The sequence below is a fragment of the Amphiura filiformis genome, chromosome 12 (genome assembly GCF_039555335.1).
Source record: "Amphiura filiformis chromosome 12, Afil_fr2py, whole genome shotgun sequence".
Classification (NCBI taxonomy): Eukaryota; Metazoa; Echinodermata; class Ophiuroidea; order Amphilepidida; family Amphiuridae; genus Amphiura; species Amphiura filiformis.
This window is the reverse complement of record NC_092639.1, coordinates 40,124,671-40,149,745: the sequence shown is the minus strand read 5'-3', so window position 1 is coordinate 40,149,745 and position 25,075 is coordinate 40,124,671. Positions and strand designations below refer to the sequence as shown.

Below are 25,075 nucleotides of genomic sequence, written 5' to 3'. Positions count from 1 at the left end.
CCCGGCGGTACCTGGTTTAAGTGACCATGAGGCGGTCTACACTGAATTTGATATCAACCCAACAAGAAAGAAATAAATTCCTCGGCATGTTCCTTTTTTTTTATTATAATAAAGCGGACTGGGATGGCTTTCGCCGATTTGCTTCCAACTTAACTGATCGTATCTCGGCTGCTGAATTGTCTTAATGGATGGGGGTATGAACGTTTGGACAGTATTTATTGTGGGACATTAGAGCACATCAAACATATCGAATTGCATTCTGAATACGAAGAATGTCCTTCTGATATCAAATAATTTTGATTTTTGAAATTCGCAATGTAATACACATTTTATGGCAAATGATTAAAAATTGATATTTTTGATATTTAACAGTACTCAAGTAAACTTTATAAATCTGATGATTTATACTTAAAGTGTATGTAGGTGGGATGAAAAGCCGACGATCAATTGAAAATTTTGACCTTTCGTATTGAAGATATGGATTTTCTTTCCCAAAACACCCTAAAAAATAGGCCTTTTTGGGAAAAAAATCCATATCTTCAATATGAAAGGTCAGAATTTTCAATTGATCGTCGGCTTTTCCTCCCAGCTACATACACTTTAAGAATATATCATTAGATTTATAAAATTTACTTCGAGGACTGTTATACATCAAAAATGTGAAAAATATCAAATTTTAATAATTTGTCATAAAATTTGTATTATATCGTGAATTTCAAAAAATGAAAATTATTATTTGATATCAGAAAGACATTCTTCGTATTCAGAATGCAATTCGATATGTCTGATGTGCTCCCATGTCTCACAAAAAATACTGTCGAAACACTCAAAACGCTCATTCCAGATCCCTTAATCTACAGAAGAACTGTGGAAATTGTTTCGCGATGATTTGAGCAAGGGTATCCAAACTTTCATTCCTCATAGACGAACCAAGTATATGAACTCACAACCTTGGAGGAAAAGGGATAAAGCATTCAAAGCTAGCAAGAAGTACGGCAAAATAAAAGTTAAGTCTCTGGATAGCTTTATTGTTGAAGCAATCAAATGCTTTGGAGAAGTCCGTCACAACTAGGATTAAGGGGGTACTACACCCCTGTGGTAAATTTGTGACTATTTTTGCATTTATCTCAAAAAATAATAACACACTGGTACCAAATTTATGTATATTATTGGGGCAAGGAATGCAATTACTACACTGAAATTTCAGTGACTCAAGACAAGCGGTTCAGTAAATATGATAGGAAATGAGGTACATCCTAGTGGTACCTCATTTTTATCATAAGTATATTTATTGAGGGGTGTAGTACCCCCTTAATACAGTTCCTCCTTTGTCGGTATACCTTTGAAAAGACATCAATAATCTCAATTTGATAATGAGAAGAAGACGACCCTTTGACACTACCATATTGGTTGCGGTCAATTGCACTAGAAATATCATCTAGCACAAACTTGCAACAACCCCTCACACACATTCTTTGGCTAAAAGGGAAGGCAGTGAGATTGGCATTAATTTAGAGATGGTACTCTCTAAATGTAAAAAGAGTGAAAAACTCACTCCCCAAAAGAGTGATTCACTTATAAAACCACTCAAAAATGAGTGAAATGTGTTTTTTAAACTTCACAACCACTCAAAAAAGAGTGAAAACCATTCTAAAAGAGTGAATTTCAACTCGTTCAAGGAGTTAAATGAAGGACAACACATTTTTAGAGTTGTCCTTCATTTAACTCCTTGAAAGAAAGAGTTAAAATTCACTCAAAGTTCTAAAGTTAAAAAAACACATTTCACTCCTTTTTGAGTGGTCTTATAAGTGAATCACTCTTTTTGGGAGTGAGTTTTTCACTCTTTTACATTTAGAGAGTAGCAGGGTTTCCTTTGGCATTGGTGTAATTGTGGCATCCTTCCAAACTTGGGGGACAATTGCATCTTTTATAGAGGTGAGTTGAATATAAAATTATCTGCTTCTGGAATGCTATTGTTTTTCAAACTTCCTGTGGCATATTAACCATCAGTCAGGAGCAGATCCACTGAATACCACATTTTTTGTTCTTATAAATAAATGCACCGTACATGCATTGCTGAAGTTTCTATACTTGAGGTGGTTGTTTTTAAGAACATGTTTGTATTATTGCCTCATATTTGTAGGCAAGAGGCGGGATAGATATACCCAGCAAAACACAAAAACGTTTTCAAAACGTTTTAAGCAGGTTATGTTTTGGGTAAATTGTGGTATAGGCTTTTACGACGAATTCAAAACAATTAGTGGGTTTTTAGCGGGTTCGCCGTCGGACAAGTTTTTTTAATATTTTGGGTTTTGGTTTAGATAAAAACGTTTTAATAAAATGTCGGGTTATATAAAGTCATGAAAACACATTATTGTAAAATATTTTAAAAAATTTTTTGTCAACACTTAAATAACATTTATGTTAAACATTATGTAGTAGGTTTATATCAAAAAATGTTTTTTAATGTTTATACTCTTCATATGCCCTTTATATAACCCGAGATTTAAACGTTTTCTGGCAACCTTTTCTACCTTTTTCTGATGTCGAAAACGTTTTGTGTTTGCTGGGTACTGTGCGTATGTCATATCGATCTAGTGTACTTTGTTGGCTGAATGAGGGAATGTACTGGGTGCAGGGTGTCAGTCCGAAACGTCCTTAGTCCGAAACGTCTTCAGTCCGAAACGTCGTCAGTCCGAAGTGCAAATTTACTATATCTGGGGGTTCGTCAGTCATTTTAGGTTCGTCAGTCCGAAAAAAAGCTTCGCTAGTCCGAAAATACAAAACACGTCTTTAGTCCGACACTTCATCAGTCCGAAGTATTCAGTCCGAAACGTCTTTAGTCCGAATCTGAAAAGCACGTCTTTAGTCCGAATCTGACTCAAAAGCACGTCTTTAGTCCGAATCTGAAAAGCACGTCGTCAGTCCGAATCTGAAAAGCACGTCGTCAGTCCGAATCTGAAAAGCACGTCGTCAGTCCGAATCTGAAAAGCACGTCTTCAGTCCGAATCTGAAAAGCACGTCGTCAGTCCGAATCTGTAAAGCACAGCATCAGTCCAAATTTGACAACCACGTCAATAAAATAAAATAAAACCAAATTAATGGAAAACAAAATTGTATACGAGTCATTTCTCGCTCAATTTTTGTATTGAGTTCATAGATAAGATATGAAACATTAGCCTAACCCGAACATTAACCCTGCCCCTAATCCTCACCCTAAACCTAACCCTAAACTAACCCTAACCCTAAGCCTAAACCTAACCCTAATCCGAAGCCTAACCCTAACCCTAAGCATTATCTAACCCTAAATTTTATGGAGTTGTTCCTGCGCCTAACCCTAACCATGATGCGAACCCGACCCCTAACCCTAGACCTAACCCTAAACCTAGGCCTAAACTAACCCTAAGCCAAAGTCTAATCCTAAACCGAAGCCTAACCCTAATCCTAAGCCTTGCCCTTACCCTGAGTTATTTCGGCGTCTAATCCTAACCCGAACCCTAATCCTAAACTTAAGCCTAACCCTAACCATAACCAGGGTAAACCCGTCAATCCGAAACACCGTCAGTCCGAATCACCGTCAGTACTATTTTTTAGGATTACTAACCCTAACACTAACCCTAAAAATCCGGATTGACGGTGATTCGGACTAACGGAAACCCCCATAACCGATAAGCCTAAGCCTAACTCTAACATTAACCCTAATCCTAACCCTAATCCTAAACTTAAGCCTAACCCTAACCCTGAGCCTTACCATAACCCTAGTTTCTTAGGCTTTGTTCAGGCGTCTAAAACTAACCCTTACCCGAACCCTAACCCAAACCTTATCCCTAACCCTAATCCTAAACTTAAGCGTAACCGTAAGCCTATGCCTAAGCCTAAGCCTAAGCCAAACCCTAACCCTTACCTATACCCTAACCCTACCCCTAACCCTAACAATTAACCCTAATTCTGAACCTAACCCTTAACCCTAACCCTAATCCTAAACTTAAGCCTTACACTAACAACAACCATAACCATAACCATAACCCTAACCCAACCATAAGCCTGACCCTAACACTAAGCCAAACCCTGAGCCAAACCCTACCCTTAATCCTAGTCCTAAACTTAAGCCTAACCATAACAAAAAAAATAATCATCAGCCTAACCCATACCCTAATCTTTAACCTAACCCAAACCTACCCTTAACCCTAACCCTAACTCATACCCTAACCCTAATCCTTACCCTAACCCTAACCCTAACCTTAATCCCAGTCCTAAACTTAAGCCTAACCATAACAAAAACCATAATCATCAGCCTAACCCATACCCTAATCTTTAACCTAACCCAAACCTACCCCTAACCCTAACCCTAACTCATACCCTAACCCTAATCCTTACCCGAACCCTAACCCTAACCCGAGCCTAATGTAGCCACCATCGAGTATAATTGTGCCTATAGCACCAATTATAAGGCTATCAGTATTAAGGTCAAGTTTTGAGAACAGGTTAAGATTCTTAGGGGTTCTTCCGGCGTCAAACCCGTACCCTTACCCTAACCATGACCCTAACCGTAACACTTACCCCAACGCTAAGCCTAACCCTTAGCCTAATCCTAAACCATAGCCTATCCCTAACCCTAATCCTAAACCGAAGTATTATCCTAACCCTAGGTTCTTAGGAGTTGTTCCCGTTTGTAACCCTAACCCTAATCCTGACCCGAACCCGAACTCTAACCCTAATTCTAAACTTAACCATAACCGTAACCCTAAGCCTAAACTAACCCTAAGCCTAAGTCTAAGCATAATCCTAAACCGAAGCCTAACCCTAAGCCTTACCCTAACCCTATAGTCAAGCAGCAAACTAAATTCCGTGGACAATGTGCCACCTATCCTAACATGTTTGACGCCGGACTAAGAACATTAACCTGTTCTCAAAACTTGAACTTAATACTGATTGCTAGTGCATTATACAAGGTGCTATATGCACAATAATACCCGATAGTCCTGAGGACTAAGACGCCGGAACAACTCCTGAGAGCCTGTTCTCGAAACTTACCCTTAATACGGATTGCTAGTGCCTTATACTAGGTGCTATAGGATTAAGACGTCGGAACAACTCCTAAGAACCAGTTCTTAAAACTCTGCTTGTTCTTTTGCGAGGAGCTATAGGCACAATTAGACCCGGCGGTCTCGAGGATTAAGACGCTGGAACAACTCCTAGGAACCTGTTCTCAAAACTTGCCCTCAATACTGATTCGGCTACTAGTGTCTTATACTAGATGCTATAGGCACAATTTGACTCAATGGTCCCGAAGATTAAGACACCTGAATAACTCCTAAGAACCTGTTCTCAAAACTTACCCGTCATACTGATAGCCAATGCCTTATTAAAGATGCTATATGCTAAATTAGACCCGATGCTCCCGAAAATTAAGACGCCGGAACAACTCTTAAGATTCGGACTGATGACGTGCTTTTCAGATTCGGATTAACGACGTGTTTTTCAGATTCGGACTGATGACGTGTTTTGCAGATTCGGACTGACGACGTGCTTTTCAGATTCGGACTGACGACGTGTTTTTCAGATTCGGACTGACGACATTTCGGAGTGAAGACGTTTCGGACTGAAGACGTTTCGAACTAAAATAGTGCATTTCATTTTCGGACTGATGACTGTTCGGACTGATGACTGTTCGGACTGAGGACGCTTCGGACTGACGACATTTCGGACTGATGCGGGCACCCCCCTGACCGGTTTATGTGAACTGTTGACATTTTCACTTTACACAACAATCTTCATTGAACCACATACCAAATTTAAGAAAAGTTATTTCTGAAAAAAGAACAAAGGCGTTGGCGACCAACAGAAAGTTAGATACGGTGTTCCGCAAGATGACTGTCGCAGTCCAGTACTGTTCACTCTTTATCGTTTAGGTTTAGGGATAGGATTAGGAGCAGGGTTAATGTTCGTGTTAGGGTTCGGGTTCGGGTTTGGGTTTGACTTAACTCAAACTCATGGTTTGAGTTAAGGTTTGACGCCGGAACAACTTCTAAAAACATTAACCTGTTCTCAAAACTTGACCTTAATACTGATTGCTAGTGCATTATACAAGGTGCTTTAGGCACAATTATACTGGATGGTCCCGAGGATTAAGACGCCAGAACAACCATGACAACTCCTAAGAACCTGTTCTCAAAATTTACCCTTAACACTGATTACTAGTACCTTATACCAAGTGCTAGTATTAAGGGCAAGTCAGTTTTGAGAACAGGGTCTTAGGAGTTGTTCCGGCGTCTTAATCCTCGGGAGCAGTTGTTGCGGCGTCTAACCCTGACCTGAACCCGAACCCTAACACTAACCTTAACCCTAACCCGAAGCCTAATCTTAACCCTGGTCCTAAGCCGAACCCTAATCATAACCCAAATCTTAACCCTAACCTTAACCCTGACGTTAATCCTAACCTAAGCCTATTTCTAACCCTAACCTAGGGACTATTGTCTAAATCCTCTGGAGCAGATGTTCCGGCGTCTAACCCTAACCCTGACCTGAACCCGAACCCTAATCCTAACCCTATTGATAACCCTAATCATAACCCTAACCATAACCCTAACCATGACCCTAATCCGAACCATAATCCTAACCCAGATTCTAACTATAACCCTAACTTTAACCCTGACCCAAATCCTAACCCTAACCTTAACCCTGACGTTAATCCTAACCTAAGCCTAATCCTAACCCTAACCTAGGGACTATAGTCTTAATCCTCGGGAGCAGTTGTTCCGGCGTCTAACCCTAACCCTGACCTGAACCTGAACCCTAATCCTAACCATAATCCTAAGCATGACCCTAAGCCGAACCATAATCCTAACCCAAATCCTAACTATAACCCATCTTTAACCCTGACCCTAATCCTAACCCTAATCCTAATACTAAATCTAACATAGGGACCATCGGATCTAATTTGTGCCATCAGTATTAATGGTAAGTTTTGAGAACAGGTTCTTAGGAGTTGTTCAGCGTTTTAACCATCGGGATCGAGCATCGGGTTTAATTTTCATGTTTTTCAGATTCGGACTAACGACGTGTTTTTCAGATTCGGACTGACGACGTGTTTTTCAGATTCGGACTGACGACGTATTCGGACTGAAGACGTTTCGAACTAAAAGAGTGCATTTCATTTTCGGACTGATGATGGTTCGGACTGAAGACGTTTCGGACTGATGCGGGCACCCCAATGTACTTAACCGCACAGTGCAGCAACTCCGCGTCTAAAGCGCTCCACAGACTCCGAGTATCAGTATTGTACGTACAATATTGTATGCAACATATCCCGGGAACATATCTACGTTATTTAATCTATTGCCATTTCTATTTCCAGTAATGTTTAAGTTCTAACGAATGTTTGATGACGAAAAATCGATAATATGTTACATACAATATGTAGCAGAAATATATTATCGATTTTACGTCATCAAACATTCGTTAGAACTATTACTGGAAATAGAATGGTAATAGATTAAATAACGTACATATTGTACATACAATATTTTACGTACAATAAAAAGTCTGTATACTGCTTTATTTAAATGTCGTAATTAGAATAGCGCGCAGATCGGATATGATATGCCAGTGTCGCACGCTCAGGCTACTAGCACTTTAATTGTTATCAGTAATTCTATAGACATTGACCTCGAAATTGTGATCTTTTACTGTTGACCGTGGAACCTTTATCCGGTTTGTGATTTTGCTTCCAACAATAAGGGGCTGTGCAATAATTATGTGTATCACCTGGGGTTTAGGGCATTTATATATCGAAACGTTGCCCAAAATCGCTTCTTCCCTCCCCCGTTCGGCCTGAAAACATCTTTGCCAGTCCCTATAATCATGATAAATCACCCCTGGATACAAATAATTATTGCACCACCCCTAAAACGATTTCAAGTTCATATGTTTTTTCGATTATCAGAAGTCTGCGATAAGCGTTCTCCGTGTTGTTGTCGTCGTCGTCATGGTTCGATTCACATCAAAGGATTTGTTAAAATTAAACGCGCCTTTATTAATAATATTCGTATTTATTCTACATGTCTGAACACAGCTTGTGTGGAAATACAAATAATCCGTGATAGTAATAACCTTGACATTACTGGTCACTTGTGCGTGCAGTTTGTGGTGACTGTCAGCTTTGTTGTTGTTTTGGTGCTAATGAAAGGTTGTTGTCATAACACTATCTGGTAACACTGTTAAACGATTTCAGACTTTCATGTTAAAATATTGGTGATTTCAAAAAATGGCAGATACAAAATATGACAGGGTTCAGGAAGAACCAGGGTTGCATAATGAAGAAGCAAATGAGACGGAAACGCAGCCACTTGCAAACGATAATGGCGACGAAGACACACAGCTACAAGCAAACGGCAATGGTGACGAAGAAACAGACACACAACCACAGGCAAAAGGTAATGGCGAAGAAGCGGAAGATAGGCATCCACATCAGTCAGGAGCAAACGGTAATGGTGATGAAGATCCAGCTGAATTAAAAACAGATACTAAGGAAAAACAAGGTAACTTCATGGTATATGAATAACGAATATGGCAATATTAAACTTGTGTTTATCAATATCAAAACGATGCACTTGTCGGCTGCTACATATGTCTCATTTCACATAATAGCTAGGAACAAATACCAGACTCATCTCAAGTGGAGGTCACTTCAAATCATCCCCAAGTCACATGGTTTGGGAATTAGAACATTACTAAGTTAACCATGTGAATTTGGGATGATTTGAAGTGATTTTTGCTTGAGATAAGTCTGATATTTGTTCCTAGCTATTATGTGAAATGAGACACATGTAGCAGCCGACAAGTGCATCGTTTTGATATGGATTTTAGTAACAACAACTTTAATTATTAACACAATAACTCACAATTTCTAACGCTTTTTGTGTTACAGTGTTACAGCAATGAAATATCATAACTGCTAATTAATAAAAGGGACACAAAGGGGTTTTCATTTTGTGTTTAGCGTAGCAGATCTCTGGATTGCCAAAACCCCGGCCAAAACCAAAATGAATGAAACAACGGTATTTGAAAGCTAAGCCGTTGATGTAAGCATCATGTCACAACAGTATTTTTAATTGCCACAGATGGCGCCTTCCACTTGCATACTTTTTTCGAGCCGGGCTGTATTGGTTAGCTCTTTTGACACGCTGCTTTTTTTGCTCTGTCAATTTGCTTGCTACCTATTCGCTGTAGAAGTGATGATGTACAGGATTAACTACCATGATAGCAATAGGTTAAAACAATTTTTGAATATATCGCCCTGCACTGTAAGCAGGTTGCACTCATATCTGCAAACATAGATACCGCTCTTTTCAAAGATACTAATCTTACAGGTGCGAGTGATAAGCATGATATGAATATTCTATAGAATTACTATATCCATGTCTTTATCTCTGTTCTTTGACATCTATGGCTCAATGCAGAGGTACGTTAACGTACTAATGCAGTGCGATATGTGACCCGGCAGCACAAATGAGCCGTAAATTCCCTAAATTGTATTCTGAGTTATGGTGTAAAATGTGTACGAAGGTCGTATTCATCGGTAACTTAAGCTGGCCCGACATCTGTCTCATTTTGATAGCCAAAAACTAATCAATAATCCTATTGTTGAAGTGGATAATAAGCTTCTACCTTAGATGACTATAGAACTTTTAATAGCTCTGGTCTTTGTTTGCTTTTGCTAAATCCTGTTCAAGTGGTGGGTTACCGGGCATTGTATTTTGTACATGCATAACCAACAATTAACAATGAGAGAACTTTCTTTTACCTCGTTGACTTGGGGATGATTTGAAATGACCGCCAATTATGACTGTTTGATTAAAAACTTCGGTCGAAGTTTTGCCACAAGTTTAAAAAAATAACGGTTAGTTCATGAAAAAGAAGAAGTGAAATTTAGCAAAACGCGACGAGGTTTATTTGCCCGTAAGAGAGCTCTATTGTTCCGCTATTGTATCCGCTATTGTATCCACTATTGTATTCTATTCATAAAAGCTACTGCAAGAATCGCGGCAATCCCTGATATTGCTGATGTCTACCGCCGGCGTTTCGCATTTATTAACAATCAAAATTATCCCATACTCTTACATTTATAGTCTTATTCTCACCTTTTATATAATATTCAGAAATTTCAATTCGGAAAACTACTAACTTTTCAAGTGAAAATATATATTCCATCGAAAATATATCAGACTTAATTGTATACATAGAAATCTATTATACCCAGCCCATAAGTGCCCAATGCACCCAAATATCCCCGCAAATATCTCATACACGATTTTATTCATTCATTTTGGGCTTTAAACACTCAGAAGTCGTCCAAAATGGCAACATCATCAGCATGATCAAACCCTCTATGACTTGTTCACAAGTTGATGCTTTACAAATTACCCTCACTTGACCAAACACGCATAATACATGATCGAAACACCCAGCAGAGTTTTACATAAGATTATGTGGCCTGTGTTAACGATTCCAAAGATGCCACTTTCTTACCCACTGACACTAGCTAATTTGCATGGCAGAAATCTATAGTGCGGACACTCTTCAGTCGCAAACCAACAAAATTCGTGCTATTTTGGCGTTCTTGCAAAAGAAATCTCGTGAATCGAGTGCCCTCTCAACAATATCCCTAGATGTTTGCCAATAATGACACACTCTAGAAACGCCAACATAAATCACCCAACAGCTTCATTTTAAGAATTATTTCAGTATCCAAATCAATAGGAACAGAAAGAGTATGGTCTACACATTCCAGGAAAATGTTTTATTTGTTTCTTCCGCCATTCTATATTTCCCTAAAATTATCACATTTTGTCTCCAAAATCCTATGTAAATGATTCTCCACGCTACGCAGAAATTATGTGCGATAAATCATACAAATTTGCCACAATTTTACATCACTTTAGACAGTATTGCAATATATTGATGATTTTTAGGCATTTTGAACGGCAACAATTTTCAATGAACTGCGCCCTGAAACCGATGGAGAAGTGCCCCATAAAGAAGCTATCCCATTGACCTCTATTAACAGGTCAGTGAGCTCTCCATACACAAATGAACAAGTACAATAGGACAAGGCCAGCACCTATTACCTGCTTAGTAACATGTTATTTTGAAGTCTTGAAGATTAGTAATCGTCTGTGCATATGAATTGCGCATTTATGATGCAAAATATTAGTTCTAAATAATATACAATTACAAATACTGGTATTATGATATACAAAACGACTAATAAAATCATGTCATCATGGCGTCATGTCAAAGGTTCATTATATCCCGTATGTTTGTCTAAATTCATATATATATTTGAAAACAATTTCTACACCAATTTAATATGTACTCAGGTGGAACCTTGCTTTTTTAATTTTCATTTCTTTTTATGTAACAAATTCAGGTTTTTCCATTACGCGGGGCCGCCGGGCAATACAAATTTAATGCTAACATTGAATGAACGCAGAATCAAGAATGGGCGTTTCTAGTACATACAGCGTCTGACTCTACCTGAGGACCTAGCCCAAGTCCCATGGGCTCCAAGAGTGACTCTCCATACACACATGAACAAATACAATGACGGGTCGCCATTGCTCTCCATACACAAATGATCAAATACAATGGCGAGTCCGACTGCCATGCAAATGAGCCAAATGAGCAGACCCTCTCAAGGGTCTGCTCTGTGATACCACACTGATCATACTGACAGGCGGCTGACACTGAAAAATTTGCATGGAAAAATGACCCGTCTCCTCCGCAGCCAATTTGGTTCCGCTCCATCGAAATCAAGCCGGTCACGGAGGAGACTACCCTCCTTTGTGTTTGTTCATTTGTGTATGGAGAGCCCTTTTGGAGTCCGGAATGACTTAGGCTACGCTCTCAGCTAGAGTCCGACGCTGCATTGCACTAGAAATACCTTTTCTGTGAAATCGCTATAGAGCCAACCGGGAGCACGTATTCGTTTTGAAAATATAGCATTAAAATTAGTATCACCCTTGTGGCCACCGTGCAGTGGAAAACCTTAATTCTTTCATTAAAAGGAAATGAAAATTAAAAAACCACGGATCTACTTGTGCACCAATAAAATTGGCACAGCAATTTGTCTCAAATATGAATGAATTTTAAGAAACATACGGGGTATGATGAACATTGACCTGACGCCATGATAGTAGGATCTATTAGTCGTTTTATATACAATGTATATACCGTATTGTCATAATACCAATATTTGTCATTATATATAATGAGTAATATCTAGCAACGTAAATGTGCAGTTCATATGCACAAACGAATACTGATCTTTATGATATTCAGGTTTTTGTACATCACATATAACATGTCACATAGGAGGTCATACGTGTTGACCTTCATCTATTGTATTTGTTCATCTGTGTATGGAGAGGATTAGCGCCATTAAACGCCATTAAAACGCTATCAGTATTAGGGCGTAGTTCAGTGAACTCACCGGATTGCTATTCCAAGTACTTTGATAATACAGATAATATGTATTAATGGGTCGAGGCGATTGCATTGAAAAACCTAATAAATTATTCATAACAGTTACGTAATCAATCGATAGTGCGGACACTTTTATTTGCAAACCACCAAAATTCGTGATCTTTTAGCGTTGGAAAAGAAACCACGTGAATAGAGTGCCCTCTCAAGAATATCAACTCTCTGATACTGATCTTTATGTTATTACAGCGAGGCCCACCAGGAGGGTGAAAGTGCATATAGGAACAATGCCAAAAACTACGTCACGCCGGTCACGCTATTGTTCGAGTTAAACTACATCATTCGCCATTTTGTAAATATTAACGCATGATCGTTGCTTTGAAGTTTCCACCGGATAGTCTGTGGATAGCGCAAGAGCATGCTTTGACCATGCGCAAAAACATGAATATCATGAAGATGTTTAAGATTGATTCTTAGATGTTTCAAAAATTACCGTCATATTGCATAGATTAATCAAAGAATGGTTTGAAGTACTAACCTTATTTAGTAATTTTAAAAATCGGAGAATTTTACAAAATCAATGTTTTTACCTGTCGGTATTACAACTCGTGAAACACATTAGTGATGTGCCTGGGTGACCTAATCTACTAACCTTTAACGTTTCCTCTATGAACTCTAACCCTCCTGCAATATGGCGCCTATTGTCTAGAGTTAAACTACATCTTTCGGTGTGTTACGTAATACTACGATGCCTATCCCATTATATCGATCCCTGGGCCCACATACAATGTTCAACACAAAGTGAACGATGTTATAACATGGAGGGCTAACAAACCAACACCGCCAAATTCGACTGACGTGTGTACAACGTGGGATGCTATGAGGAAATTGAATACTCGTTGTCTGATCATGCATGTGTGTTTATGGTTCGGATAGCGGTTACTAGCAACTTTCGTTCCGCCTTGGGTTTATTGAATACACTCTATATAAAGTCATCAATATGTCGTTTCCAGTCCTTGGCTGAACTATTGGGTTCAGCTATTAATTTTTAATAATTCTGTTACCCCATAGCATTAAAAAACTAGTATTTTGATAATTAAAATAGCTGGATGCGGTATGCAGCTGACTGGGGTGGTTACGGGTCGTTAAAACCACTAGAACCACAAACCGCGAAATATGGATATCCAACTAGTTTGCCCCGCAGGGTTACAAAGAACCGCTAACCGCGAAATATGGATATCCAACTAGTTTGCCCTCGGAGCTTCAAACAACCACTCACCCCGAAATATGGATATCCAACTAGTTTGCCCAGGGCTACAAAGCACCATTAACCGCGAAATATGGATATCCAACTAGTTGCATGGCTACAAAGAACCACTTAGCGCGCAATATTTTTTTACCTCAAAAAAAGAATTAATAACAAAAAAAAAACGTTTCAAAACGTAAAAAGCGGCCAAAGTTTAAAAATCTTTCCTGTGTGGCTTTTCACCCTTTTTAAACTTGGTCCCATTTATGAAAGTTTTAAAGACCCATACGAAGTCATCTATAGGCTACTTGTTGGTTTTCTTAGTTGTCAATGTTTATTTTGTAGGGCAAATGAATTAATGTTCGTGCGTAATTGAAGTTTTTTTTCCGTATAGACGTTATAATGTATTTTGTAGCAAATACTCACTTTGTTAAATTCTTCATCGTCATGTGCGATTCTGCGCCTTATGTACAGATGTAGGGCCTATATGTAGCAGGTTGACACACAGTCAATTTGCTAAGTATATATAATACTCTACTACTCTTTATGATCACGCAATATAATAAAACATAAACCTTGAAATGTTTTTGATAATACATACGGTAGCCTACGTCATATTGCACCGCTTTCGAACAGTCTTAAAGAGTACATTGTTGCATGTAAAAATTAGGACTCATTCTTCATGTTAATACTACTTTACTAAATGGGACCAAGTTTTAAAAAGGGTGAAAAGCCACACAGGAAAGATTTTTTAAACTTTGGCCGCTTTTTACGTTTTGAAACGTTTTTTGGTAGATATTTATTGCCAGCAATGTGGAAAAAGAGACACATGTAAAAACGTAAAAGCTATAATTTTGTTGAAGGAGCTTCTGGATATCGTTTGAAGTCAAATTAATGATATACCATTTTTAAGTTTATGATGTTTATTTTTTAAACACGAAATAAAACAAAATTGACCGGGGGAGGAATTTACGGCTCATTCGCCGTGAACGGTCACATATATTCAAAAAATATGCTTTATCTATTGCTAAGGTAGTTAATCCTGTTACATCATCACTTCTACGGCGAATAGATGTGTTGGCATCAATGTTATTCAACAAGCTAAGGGACTGGTATATCCATATGCTTGAGCGAATTGGGAAGCACGGTGGCCTAATGGTTAGAGCGAGAGCTTCATAATCGAAAGGTTGCGGGTTCGAGCCCCACCACGGCCAGTGTGTTGCGTCCTTAAGCAAGACGGCTTAATTCCCAATTGCTTCACTCTACCCAGGTGTAAATTGGGGAGCTGCTGGGGGTAATCACAATCTAAGTTGCTGAGAGTACCTGCGCATCAGTTGCGAACTTGTGGAAGCGGAAATGATTCTGATATACCCCAATGGCAGCGGAATAATTGTTGAAGTGTGCTGGTACTTAGAACATTTATTTTATCTATTTTTATTTATTGCATGCAGCCACTACACTAATAGCTTTATTGACATGTGGCGGGGGTTTTAAAAGCACTGGCCCTAAACAAAATATGATGCGCGCACACACTGCCAGGCAAAAAACAATTGTGATGATGCGCGAGCATACTACCAGGCAGTGACGTCACAAGTCAACTTAGCTATAGGTTCAATTATTTTCTGTAAATCATTTTTTGGTGCTTGCCTAAAACAAAACAAAAAACGTCAGAACGTCGGTTGTATTTTCGTTAACTTGTTTTGTCCACTTCTCCTTGTGGTTTTGGGATTTTACTTTTAGTCAGTGTCGGCGGCGCCGGGGCATGAGGGATAAAACCCCCTCAGAACCCTTGCCCGCCCCCACCCCAGTAAAAACCCAAATTATTAAATTGTCCACGTTTTGCGGCAAATTTGCACAAAATTGGTTGATTATGCCCCTCCTCCCCCAAAAAAGATCCCCCACCAGAAACAATCATGTTGCCACCACTGCTTGTACTTTTAGTACACTTACACAACATTGTGTTTATTAACATTATGAGAGAAGAGCGCAGAGTTGTCGTTTGCAAATCAAATCGTCTTTAGTACGTACGACGTGTGACAAAATGTAAAACAAGATACATATTTGGTGTATACGCACCAATATGAACCTCGCGCCAATCGATTCGTGTTCCACGACTCTTTAGGATATTTGGTTTAAAAGATACAGGGTTAGGTGCACTAAGTACAAAAAGTGAATACATCTCATTAACCAATGATCCTACAGATATATGCGGCCACTGACCTTTTTGTTCCTTACGACCGGAGGAAAAGTTCGACATCTCTAGGATGTTTTGTTAAAAAGATACAAAGATACGTGCACAAAGTACAATAAGTGACTATATCTCATTAACCAATGATCGTACAGATACGCGACCACTGATTTTTTGTTCCTTATGACCAGAGGAATCATTTTACCTGAGTTACAGCCCAATCAGAGCAACCGCCAATTCAATTTGACCTGACCTTTGACCCCACATGACCTTTGCGGTTTTATACTCCCCAAGTGTCAGGGATCATTTCCCCCGACTTACAGCCCAATTGAAGCAACTTTAAATTTGACCTGACCTTTGACCTCACATGGCCTTTGCGGTTTTATACTCCCCAAGTGTCAGGGAGCATTGTCCCCAAGTTACAGCCCAATCGGAGCAACTCCTAATTTGACCTGACCTTTGACCTCACATGACCTTCGTGGTTTGATACTCCCCAAGTGTCGGGGATCATTTTCCCAAAGTTACAGCCTGATCGCAGCAACTTTAAATTTGACCTGACCTTTGACCTCACATGTCCTTTGCGGTTTTATACTCCCCAAGTGTCAGGGATCATTGTCCCCAAGTTACAGCCTAATCGGAGCAACTTCAAATTTGACCTGACCTTTGACCTCACATGACCTTTGCGGTTTCATACTCCCCAAGAGTCAGGGATCATTCTCCTCGAGTAACTATATATTTATTGCTGTTAAGCTTTCCCTCCGGTCTTTCCTTTTAAAGGGAATTTTATCAAAGCGTCAGATCAGTGCCCCAAACAAACGAATTTCTGAACACGCATGCTCAATTCAATTAATAAATCAACCTCTATGCAGAAAACAAATTATCGTTGTTTCTAAAAACACTATTTTCTCTGAAAATAGTTAAATTTTATGTTTTTTATATTACACACTATCATCGCTTGAATATTTATTTTAATAAAAGTATCATAAATATTTAAATGAAGGTAATTATAATTTACTATATTCAGGCTTTCCCCATGTCCCCACGTTCGATTCAGAAGTAAACACTAACTACACTACAGGATTCTCATGAGAGTAGCAGCGCTGCTACTCTCGAGTACCTACGTCGGCCACCAGACCCTTGTGGCCCAGCAAGCCGGCTGCAACTCGCGAATACCTCGTGGCGTAGGTACTTTGAAGGTACTCCGAGTACCGACACTGGTACTCACCTGCCAGGTACTCTGCAGCTGAGTACCGACGTGGGTACTCTGGCAAAAAAATGAGGCAAGCGGGTTGCCATTTCTTATTTATTTCTGTTGCCATATTGATTTATATTGATTAATATGTTCTTGACCCCCTTTAAAAAAATTCATGTACTCAATGACCCCCTTTTTCTATTTCCTGCTGTACCCAATGACCCCCCTTTTAATTCCCAAATTTAGGTGGTATTTGTGTTCTCCTCCAGAAATAATGAGATTTTTCACATTTCCAAGGTGGCCAAGTTGTTTTTACGCAGTTTGGCACTTATTTATGTGTACTTAATGATACTCTTTTGGCAATCCTGTACTCAATGACTCCCATTTTACTTTTTGTTACCCCAATGACCATCCTTTTTTCAAAGTTTCAGGCTGTGTACTGAATGACCCCATATTTTTGTAATTGTGCATTTGACCTGAATGCCCCCTACTTTTAACATGGCCGAGGCACATCCCTGCCATTTCAGATAGGAAGTGCCCCCCGAAATAAACAATACATATGTAAGCAACTGAGTAAATAAATAAGTAAATAAGTAAGTAACTAAAGTAGTAAATAAATAAGGAAATAGGTAAACAAGTAAATAAGTTATTAAATAATTAATTACTCAATCATGTAAATAAATAAATAAATAAATAAATAAATAAATAAATAAATAAATAAATAAATAAATAGGGAGATAGGTAAATAACTAATTATAGAAATAGTAAATAAACAAGAAAATACGAAAATAACCAAGTAAATACATAAGCAACTAAATAAATAAATGAATAAATAGTGAAATAAGTAAAGAACAAATAAGTAAATTTGTTAAGTAAATAAATAAGTAAACAACTAAATAAATAAATAAATAGACTTAGCTGTGGTCTAAGACCACGAACACAGCCGTGTTCTGACCCCTTAATGACCTTTGACCCCAAAATATATGAAAAGACCATAGACATTAGCTAATGTCAATGCACATGTGCACGTGGCATCACTACACCATGTTATTTGTGGCAGAAGGCCCATTTTGAAGGTTTTTGTCTCAGACCGAAAGTAACCCCTTAATGACCTTTGACCCGAAATTGAAAAATACCACATACACATCAGGTAAACACAATTCATATGTGAACATACCATCACTCTACTATGTTTTTCTTAGTTAATAAACATTTTTGAAGATATTTCGATTTATACCGGAAGTGACCCCTTAATGACCTTTGACCCCAAATCTGTGTACACCACCTTGGCACTGGGTAATAACAATGCATGTGTGCAAGTGGCGTCACTGTCCTACGTAATTTGTGAGAGTAGATGCATTTTAAAGGTATTTCGCTTTATACCGGAAGTGACCCCTTAATGACCTTTGACCCAAAATAAAAAAAATACCACATATACACCGGGTAACCACAATTCATGTGTGAACATACCTTTACTGTCCTGTGTTTTGTTTAGCTAATAAAATTTGTTTAAGGTATTTCGTTTTTTACCGAAAGTGACCCCTTAATGACCTTTGACCCCAAATCTGTGTACACCACATAGACACTGGGTAATAACAATTCGTGTGTGCAAGTGGCGTCGCTGTCATACGTAAGTTGTGGGAGAAGATGCATTTTTAGTTGAAATCAGGTTTTTGACCCATATGACCCCTGCGTGACCTTTGACCCCATGAGTTTCATGTGACATGGAGGGGCATGACCAATGATCATTGTGACCAAGTTAGGTCAAAATCGATGAAAGCATGTGAGTGCTAGAGCAAATGTAATGGGTGACAGAAGAAAGAAAGAAAGAAGAACTAGACTTAGCTGTGGTCTAAGACCACGAACACAGCCGTGTTGTGACCCCTTAATCACCTTTGACCCCAAAATATATGAAAACCCGATAGACATTGGCTAATGTCAATGCACGTGTCCACGTGGCATCACTTTGCTATGCTTTTTGTGGCAGAAGGGGTATTTTGAAGGTATATCGTTTTATACCGGAAGTGACCCCTTACTGACCTTTGACCCCAAGTAAAAAAAATACCACATATACATTGGGTGACTGCAGATCATATGTGAACATACCGTTACTGTGCTATGTTTTACTTAGCTAATAAAAAATTTTGAAGGTTTTTCCATCTTCTACCGGATGTGCCCCCTTAACGACCTTGGACCTCAAACCTGTGTAGTCCACATGGACTATGGGTAATAACAATGCATGTGTGCAAGTGGGGTCGCTGTCCTACGTAAGTTGTAGGAGAAGATGCATTTTAGTTGAAATCACGTTTTTGACCCTGTGACCCCTGCGTGACCTTTGTCCCCACGAGTTTCATGTGACATGTAGGGGCATGGTCAATGATCATTGTGACCAAGTTAGGTCAAAATCGATGTAAGCATGTGAGTGCTAGAGCAAATGTAATGGTTGACAGAAAGAAGAAGAAGAAGAAAGAACCTGTAAGAAAAAAGACACAGCCGTGACTAACGTCACGGCTGTGTAAAGAACCTGTCCGGCGCGAGGAATAAACAGGAACGGATCACAAATTGATCCTTGGGGTACACAGCCGTTTATAAACTGTTTTAAGAGATAATGGCTTAACTATTTCCCGTGGGTAAATAATGTAAATTATATTCTGCTTAGTATGTTTAGGGAGGAAATAAATCAATCTAATTAGTGGTTTTTTTTCTTCAAAACTGTTCGTTCATTCTGCAGGTGAAGCACACACGTCTTCGAATTATACTAGGATGCCTAGTGATACTGATGTGAAGAAAAACCCGTCAACATTTATGGTGCTCTCTATTTTGTCTTGCATCTTCTTCCCAGTATTTATCGGTCTTAATATTTTCTTATCATATCTGGTAAGCAAAAATTACAAAATGTTATATATCGAGGGTTGACAAACAGAAGGCCTTAAGGGAAGGGGTATGAACGTTTGGACAGTATTTATTGTGGGACATTAGAGCACATCAGACATATCGAATTGCATTCTGAATACGAAGAATGGCCTTCTGATATCAAATAATTTTGATTTTTGAAATTCGCAATGTAATACACATTTTATGGCAAATCATTAAAAATTGATATTTTTGATATTTAACAGTACTCGAAGTAAACTTTATAAATCTGATGATTTCTGCCTAAAGTGTATGTAGGTGGGATGAAAAGCCGACGATCAATTGAAAATTTTGACCTTTCGTATTGAAGATATGGATTTTTTCCCAAAAACCCAAAAAAATTAGGTCTTTTGGGAAAAAAATCCATATCTTCAATATGAAAGGTCAAAATTTTCAATTGATCGTCGGCTTTTCCTCCCAGCTACATACACTTTAAGACTATATCATTAAATTTATAAAATTTACTTCGAGGACTGTTATATCTCCAAAATGTGAAAATATCAAATTTTAATAGTTTGTCATAAAATTTGTATTATATCGTGAATTTCATAAAATGAAAATTATTTGATATCAGAAAGACATTCTTCGTATTCAGAATGCAATTCGATAGGTCTGATGTGCTCTCATGTCTCACAAAAAATGCTATCGAAACGCTCAAAACGCTCATTCCAGTTCCCTTAACTCACTTTTGGCCATTTTGAGATTTTGGTACCAAAATAATCTGTAATACCACAGATTCTTAAAATCATAAAGCCCAAATCATAAAACTCAATTCAACTTCCTATTGCATCTATAGCACAATAAATACTTGGTCACATCTCATATGCAAAATATTATTTTACTCATTTTCTCAAAAAGGCACTTTTTGAGTTAAGGCCTTCTGTTTGTCAACCCTCGATATTATGTTTAGTTGCTGTATTGCTGTTTTAAATTGAAATAATTATAGACATTAAATTAAAGTGCATTTTTGCCAGCTGTTTGAGTTTAACAGCGATGATAATAATGCTAATAATAGTCCGAATACTATATTCTGAGAATTTAATTTATAAGCAAGCGAATCACGGCTCGGATCAGCAGGGATTGATCCAAGCAATATTTTGGTTTTTAAAAAACTGGAACAAAATAGAAGAAAAATTGGAGACTTTTGTCACATTTCTGCCCATAGCGTCGTAACTAAGGATCGCAGATAGGGCAAACTATACATTTTTGGATTCCTTATGACCAGACGAGTAATTTGGTATATTTTGTAACAGAATTGGGATATTTTATAATTCTGTTTGACCTTAATTGACCCCTAGTCCCATGGACCTCCACAGCGGGCCCCTTGGACCCACGCCATTATGCTTGCGCTTCGCACTGCAGCTATAATGAGATTTAAAAAAATCCTGACAACTAGACAGAAAATGACATACTGCGCAGATCGGCAACCAATCACGGCTCACCTTTTCCCTGACGTCAGACGTGATTTAGTCTTTTTATCTCTTGTCTTTCATTATAACGTGCTACGCGCTTCGACTCTTTGATATATTTCATAGAATTTGAAAGTGGACCCATCAACATGATCAATATACCAATTTTGCGGCAAGAAATTTGAACCCATCGATAGGCTCTACCAAATGAAAACTTTTATATACAACTTATATTGGGCTATTCCAGATGAAAGATGCCTATAATTTGGTTCATCTCAAGTTTGGTAGTGACGTATGTGCGTATTTCCCGTGCGGCAGTATCAAATCGCGCACGTAAAGTTAAACGCCCTAAGTGTGCACGCACGCGTACATGAGCATTTTGTTGGCACGCTTGCAGCACAACCGCGAAGAAGACGTCACTACCAAACTTGCGGTGAACCAAATTATACCCCATGTCATTGGCTGTGGCGCTGTATGTTGACAATACAGTCCTATTATAGGCAGGGGGTACTTGAATTAGGTTTGTCGACCCATGATTTCTTAGGGGGTAAATTTTGCTCTATTTAATAAGGGGATTTTTTTTCCGGATTGTAGACCCATGTCTAAGGACTTTTCCTGTCACGGAAGTATCCCCTCTCCCGGGTCATATAAACCAGAAAAGTGCACCAATAATAATTTAAATATTAACATGAAATCTTATAATTGAAATATTTTTCAGGTGATTCATTACACAAGAAAAGGTGATGTCAAGGAAGCAAAAAGAGCGTCAAGAGCTGCTCTTCAGCTGAATGGTATCGGCATAATGATGGGCATCCTGGTTTATACTGCAATACTCGGATATTTTTACTATATAAATTAATCAAATCATACATCACAGGGATTGGCAACTAAAATGCAAAAAACAGAACTCGGATTATAGACAGGAGTTAATATGTTTCCAAGATATAAGTGGACGTACCACAACCGCTATAGAAACAGCTGAAGTGTTGTCGAAAATCCTACAATGCTTGTCAAAACTGTTGGGACATTTTCAATCGGGTAATGTAAATGACCCCTGCATCCCCCCGATCAATGTTGAATCCTGTAATGTTGCTCATGGGCGCTTAGTAGTACCCAATATTGATTGGTGGGGAAGTGGGAGGATTGGGAGGTTATGGAAGGGTTTAAGTCTGACACCGGGTGATTCCATACGAAGCGGATCCGCAATAAAAGGTTTCAGTGCGATCTCCCCAGATGTGCATCAATAATAGATAAGTGACTATAATGAAAGACGGAGATAAAAAGACTAGTTCGCGTCTGAAAGTCTGACAATGGCAAATGCCGTACTGCGTAGATCGGCAACCAATCACGGCGCGCCTTTGCCCTGACGTCAAACGCGATTTAGTCTTTTTATCTCTCTTTCATCCGGGAAATGATCGTGTAGTAAGTACGTTTCTAGCAAGTGCGCCTAATTTACGTTATAGCGAGTGTGGGTCGCACACAACGCGATGCCGTCTGCGCGAACAAAAAATATCACGTGGAAACGCATCCCTGGAATGCATTTTGATGTGGATCCCAATTCCCGTGCAGAGTAACCCGACCAAAGGGTATTTCAGCCTCGCGTTTAATGGAAATACGACGATAAGACTTTTCCACAGGTGTCGTTGTTTGACAAGCATTGTAGGTCAACAGTCAAAAACCCCATATTTATGAAGAAGCTTCTTTGGTTTTGTCAAGAGAGTATGTAATACGACGTCACTCATGACATATTCATCCTCATTTAAATAAAATTCTGTCCTCCATAAGGTACCACGGGGAAATTCGCATGATAATACAATAAAACGTGTGATAGGTATGAATGGTTGTGGAATCGATCTAGAGACTTGCCCCTCCATGTCCTCTGTCATCTTAAGTTATCTTAGAACTGTCCTACAGCATGGCTGTCATTTCAATTGTTATACCGTTCCGGTTGGTTTGATTACATAACTCTAAACATTTTGATAGGCATATGAACAAAGGGACAAACAGAGATAGACAACGCGCGAACCTGGATATTTCAGATGAAATGATATATTATTAGTTTGATCAGCTCTTAATAGGCGGGAAATGTTGGTCTTTTACCACTACGCTGAAAAGTAAACCCACGTTACACAGCAAACATGAGTACTTGCAGTACTTAAACCTGGTTAACAGGAAACTACTCCTCAGCAAATGTTATAATAATGGCTTTAAGTGTCATTAAATGTGTTTAATGGTTAAAATATATTATCACTTCTCCCCAGCTATGGGTTAAATAGACGTTGTTTAAAGCGTGTCAACGACATGGCAGATGAAACCTGTGGATACAACACATAGTACAATGGCTTCACGCTTCGTGGACAGAGGCGCCTTGTAATATAGTGACAAGAAGCGCCTGCTGACCAAACTGCCTATAACAAGCAGAAATAATACCGGAGTCCCGAGAACTGTGGTTAAGCTGCGACTGGCCCAGCAAGCCGGCAGTGGATTTAAATCTCGCTCAAAGTAACTCAAGGAAATGTAACGGACAGATTCAAACCGACAACGACCTGGAAACGGAAAACGACCTCGGACTAGAACAATGGAAAGAATAGCCACTTGGAATGCCAGTGGCTTAGGTGACAAAGAACCAGCACTTGTTGAAACAATGGAAAGATACAGAATCAACATCACGGGAATATCAGACTCGACGAAAGGAATATGGGATGAAAGAAATCCACAACAATTGTCGCCACTGCTCTTCTTGATTTATATGGATAAGATCGCCAAGGAAGCAAATCAAACTATGGCAGATTCAACCTATCGTTGGACGTTTTTCTAACAAATCCAGGCTGCCGGTCAATCGTCTTTAGCGTGATGTGCATGATCGCCCGGTAGTCTGAATTTGTTTGAAAAACGTCCAACGATGGGTTGAACATGCTATAGTCATGCTAGTGGAGAAATAAATGAGCTTCTCTTTGCAGATGACCAGAGCCTCATCCACAAGAACTCTGCAGGACTTCGAGATCATACCAACAAACTAAATGCAGAATGTGAGAAATATGGCATGAAAGTCAGCATAGCCAAAACAGAGACTATGCCGATTACCTAAGGATATTGACATCACCATTAACAACAGCAAGCTAAAACAGACAAAGGAGTAAAAGTACTTGGGAAGTATCTTTTCTGAGGATGGAAGTATCACCAGAGAAATAAAGACACGATGTCAAAAGGCCAATAATATCATCTACCAACTTGGCCCGCTTCTTACACATCCTGCAATACCGATGGGTACAAAAGCAAAACTCATCAATGCCATATTTTTCCCAACTCTCTGCTACCAGTGCCAAACATGGAAAAACAAAGTTTTTCCCAACAAAAGAACAACCCAAAAGCTCATTCACAGAATATGTTACAAAACAACAAGTTAGATGATTCGGTCACCTTATGCGAATGACCCCTAGCCAACCTGCAGCAAGAACATATATCAGCAAAACAACAGGAACTAGGGCTGGAGGAAGACCAAGGAAGAGGTGGACAGATGGAGTAAAGGAAGTACTCACAAGACATGGGATTACCATGAGTGAGGCTACCCGACTCGCCCAGGAAAGAAAGTTACATTTCCCCACGACGCTATTCTGTCGGTCCAACATCCGGGCTATCTCTAG

General features: G+C 39.0%; 1 protein-coding gene across 1 annotated transcript; it reads left to right on the top strand.

Moving 5' to 3' along the window:
* The first annotated feature begins 7,910 nt into the window (after positions 1–7,910).
* LOC140166189 (uncharacterized) lies at positions 7,911–23,673 on the top strand. Its single transcript, XM_072189589.1, has 3 exons — positions 7,911–8,540; positions 19,841–19,986; positions 22,150–23,673. Exons 1-3 carry the CDS (start codon positions 8,267–8,269, stop codon positions 22,288–22,290), a joined length of 561 nt encoding a protein of 186 aa, XP_072045690.1. The 5' UTR covers positions 7,911–8,266; the 3' UTR covers positions 22,291–23,673.
* The last annotated feature ends 1,402 nt before the right edge of the window (positions 23,674–25,075 follow it).

Excerpts from the sequence above, each read along its gene's own strand:
- LOC140166189 (XM_072189589.1), top strand. The coding sequence starts at position 8,267 with ATGGCAGATACAAAATATGACAGGGTTCAGGAAGAACCAGGGTTGCAT. Across the intron at positions 8,541-19,840 it reads AGATACTAAGGAAAAACAAG|GTGAAGCACACACGTCTTCG; the intron begins GTAACTTCATGG and ends TTCATTCTGCAG. Across the intron at positions 19,987-22,149 it reads ATATTTTCTTATCATATCTG|GTGATTCATTACACAAGAAA; the intron begins GTAAGCAAAAAT and ends AATATTTTTCAG.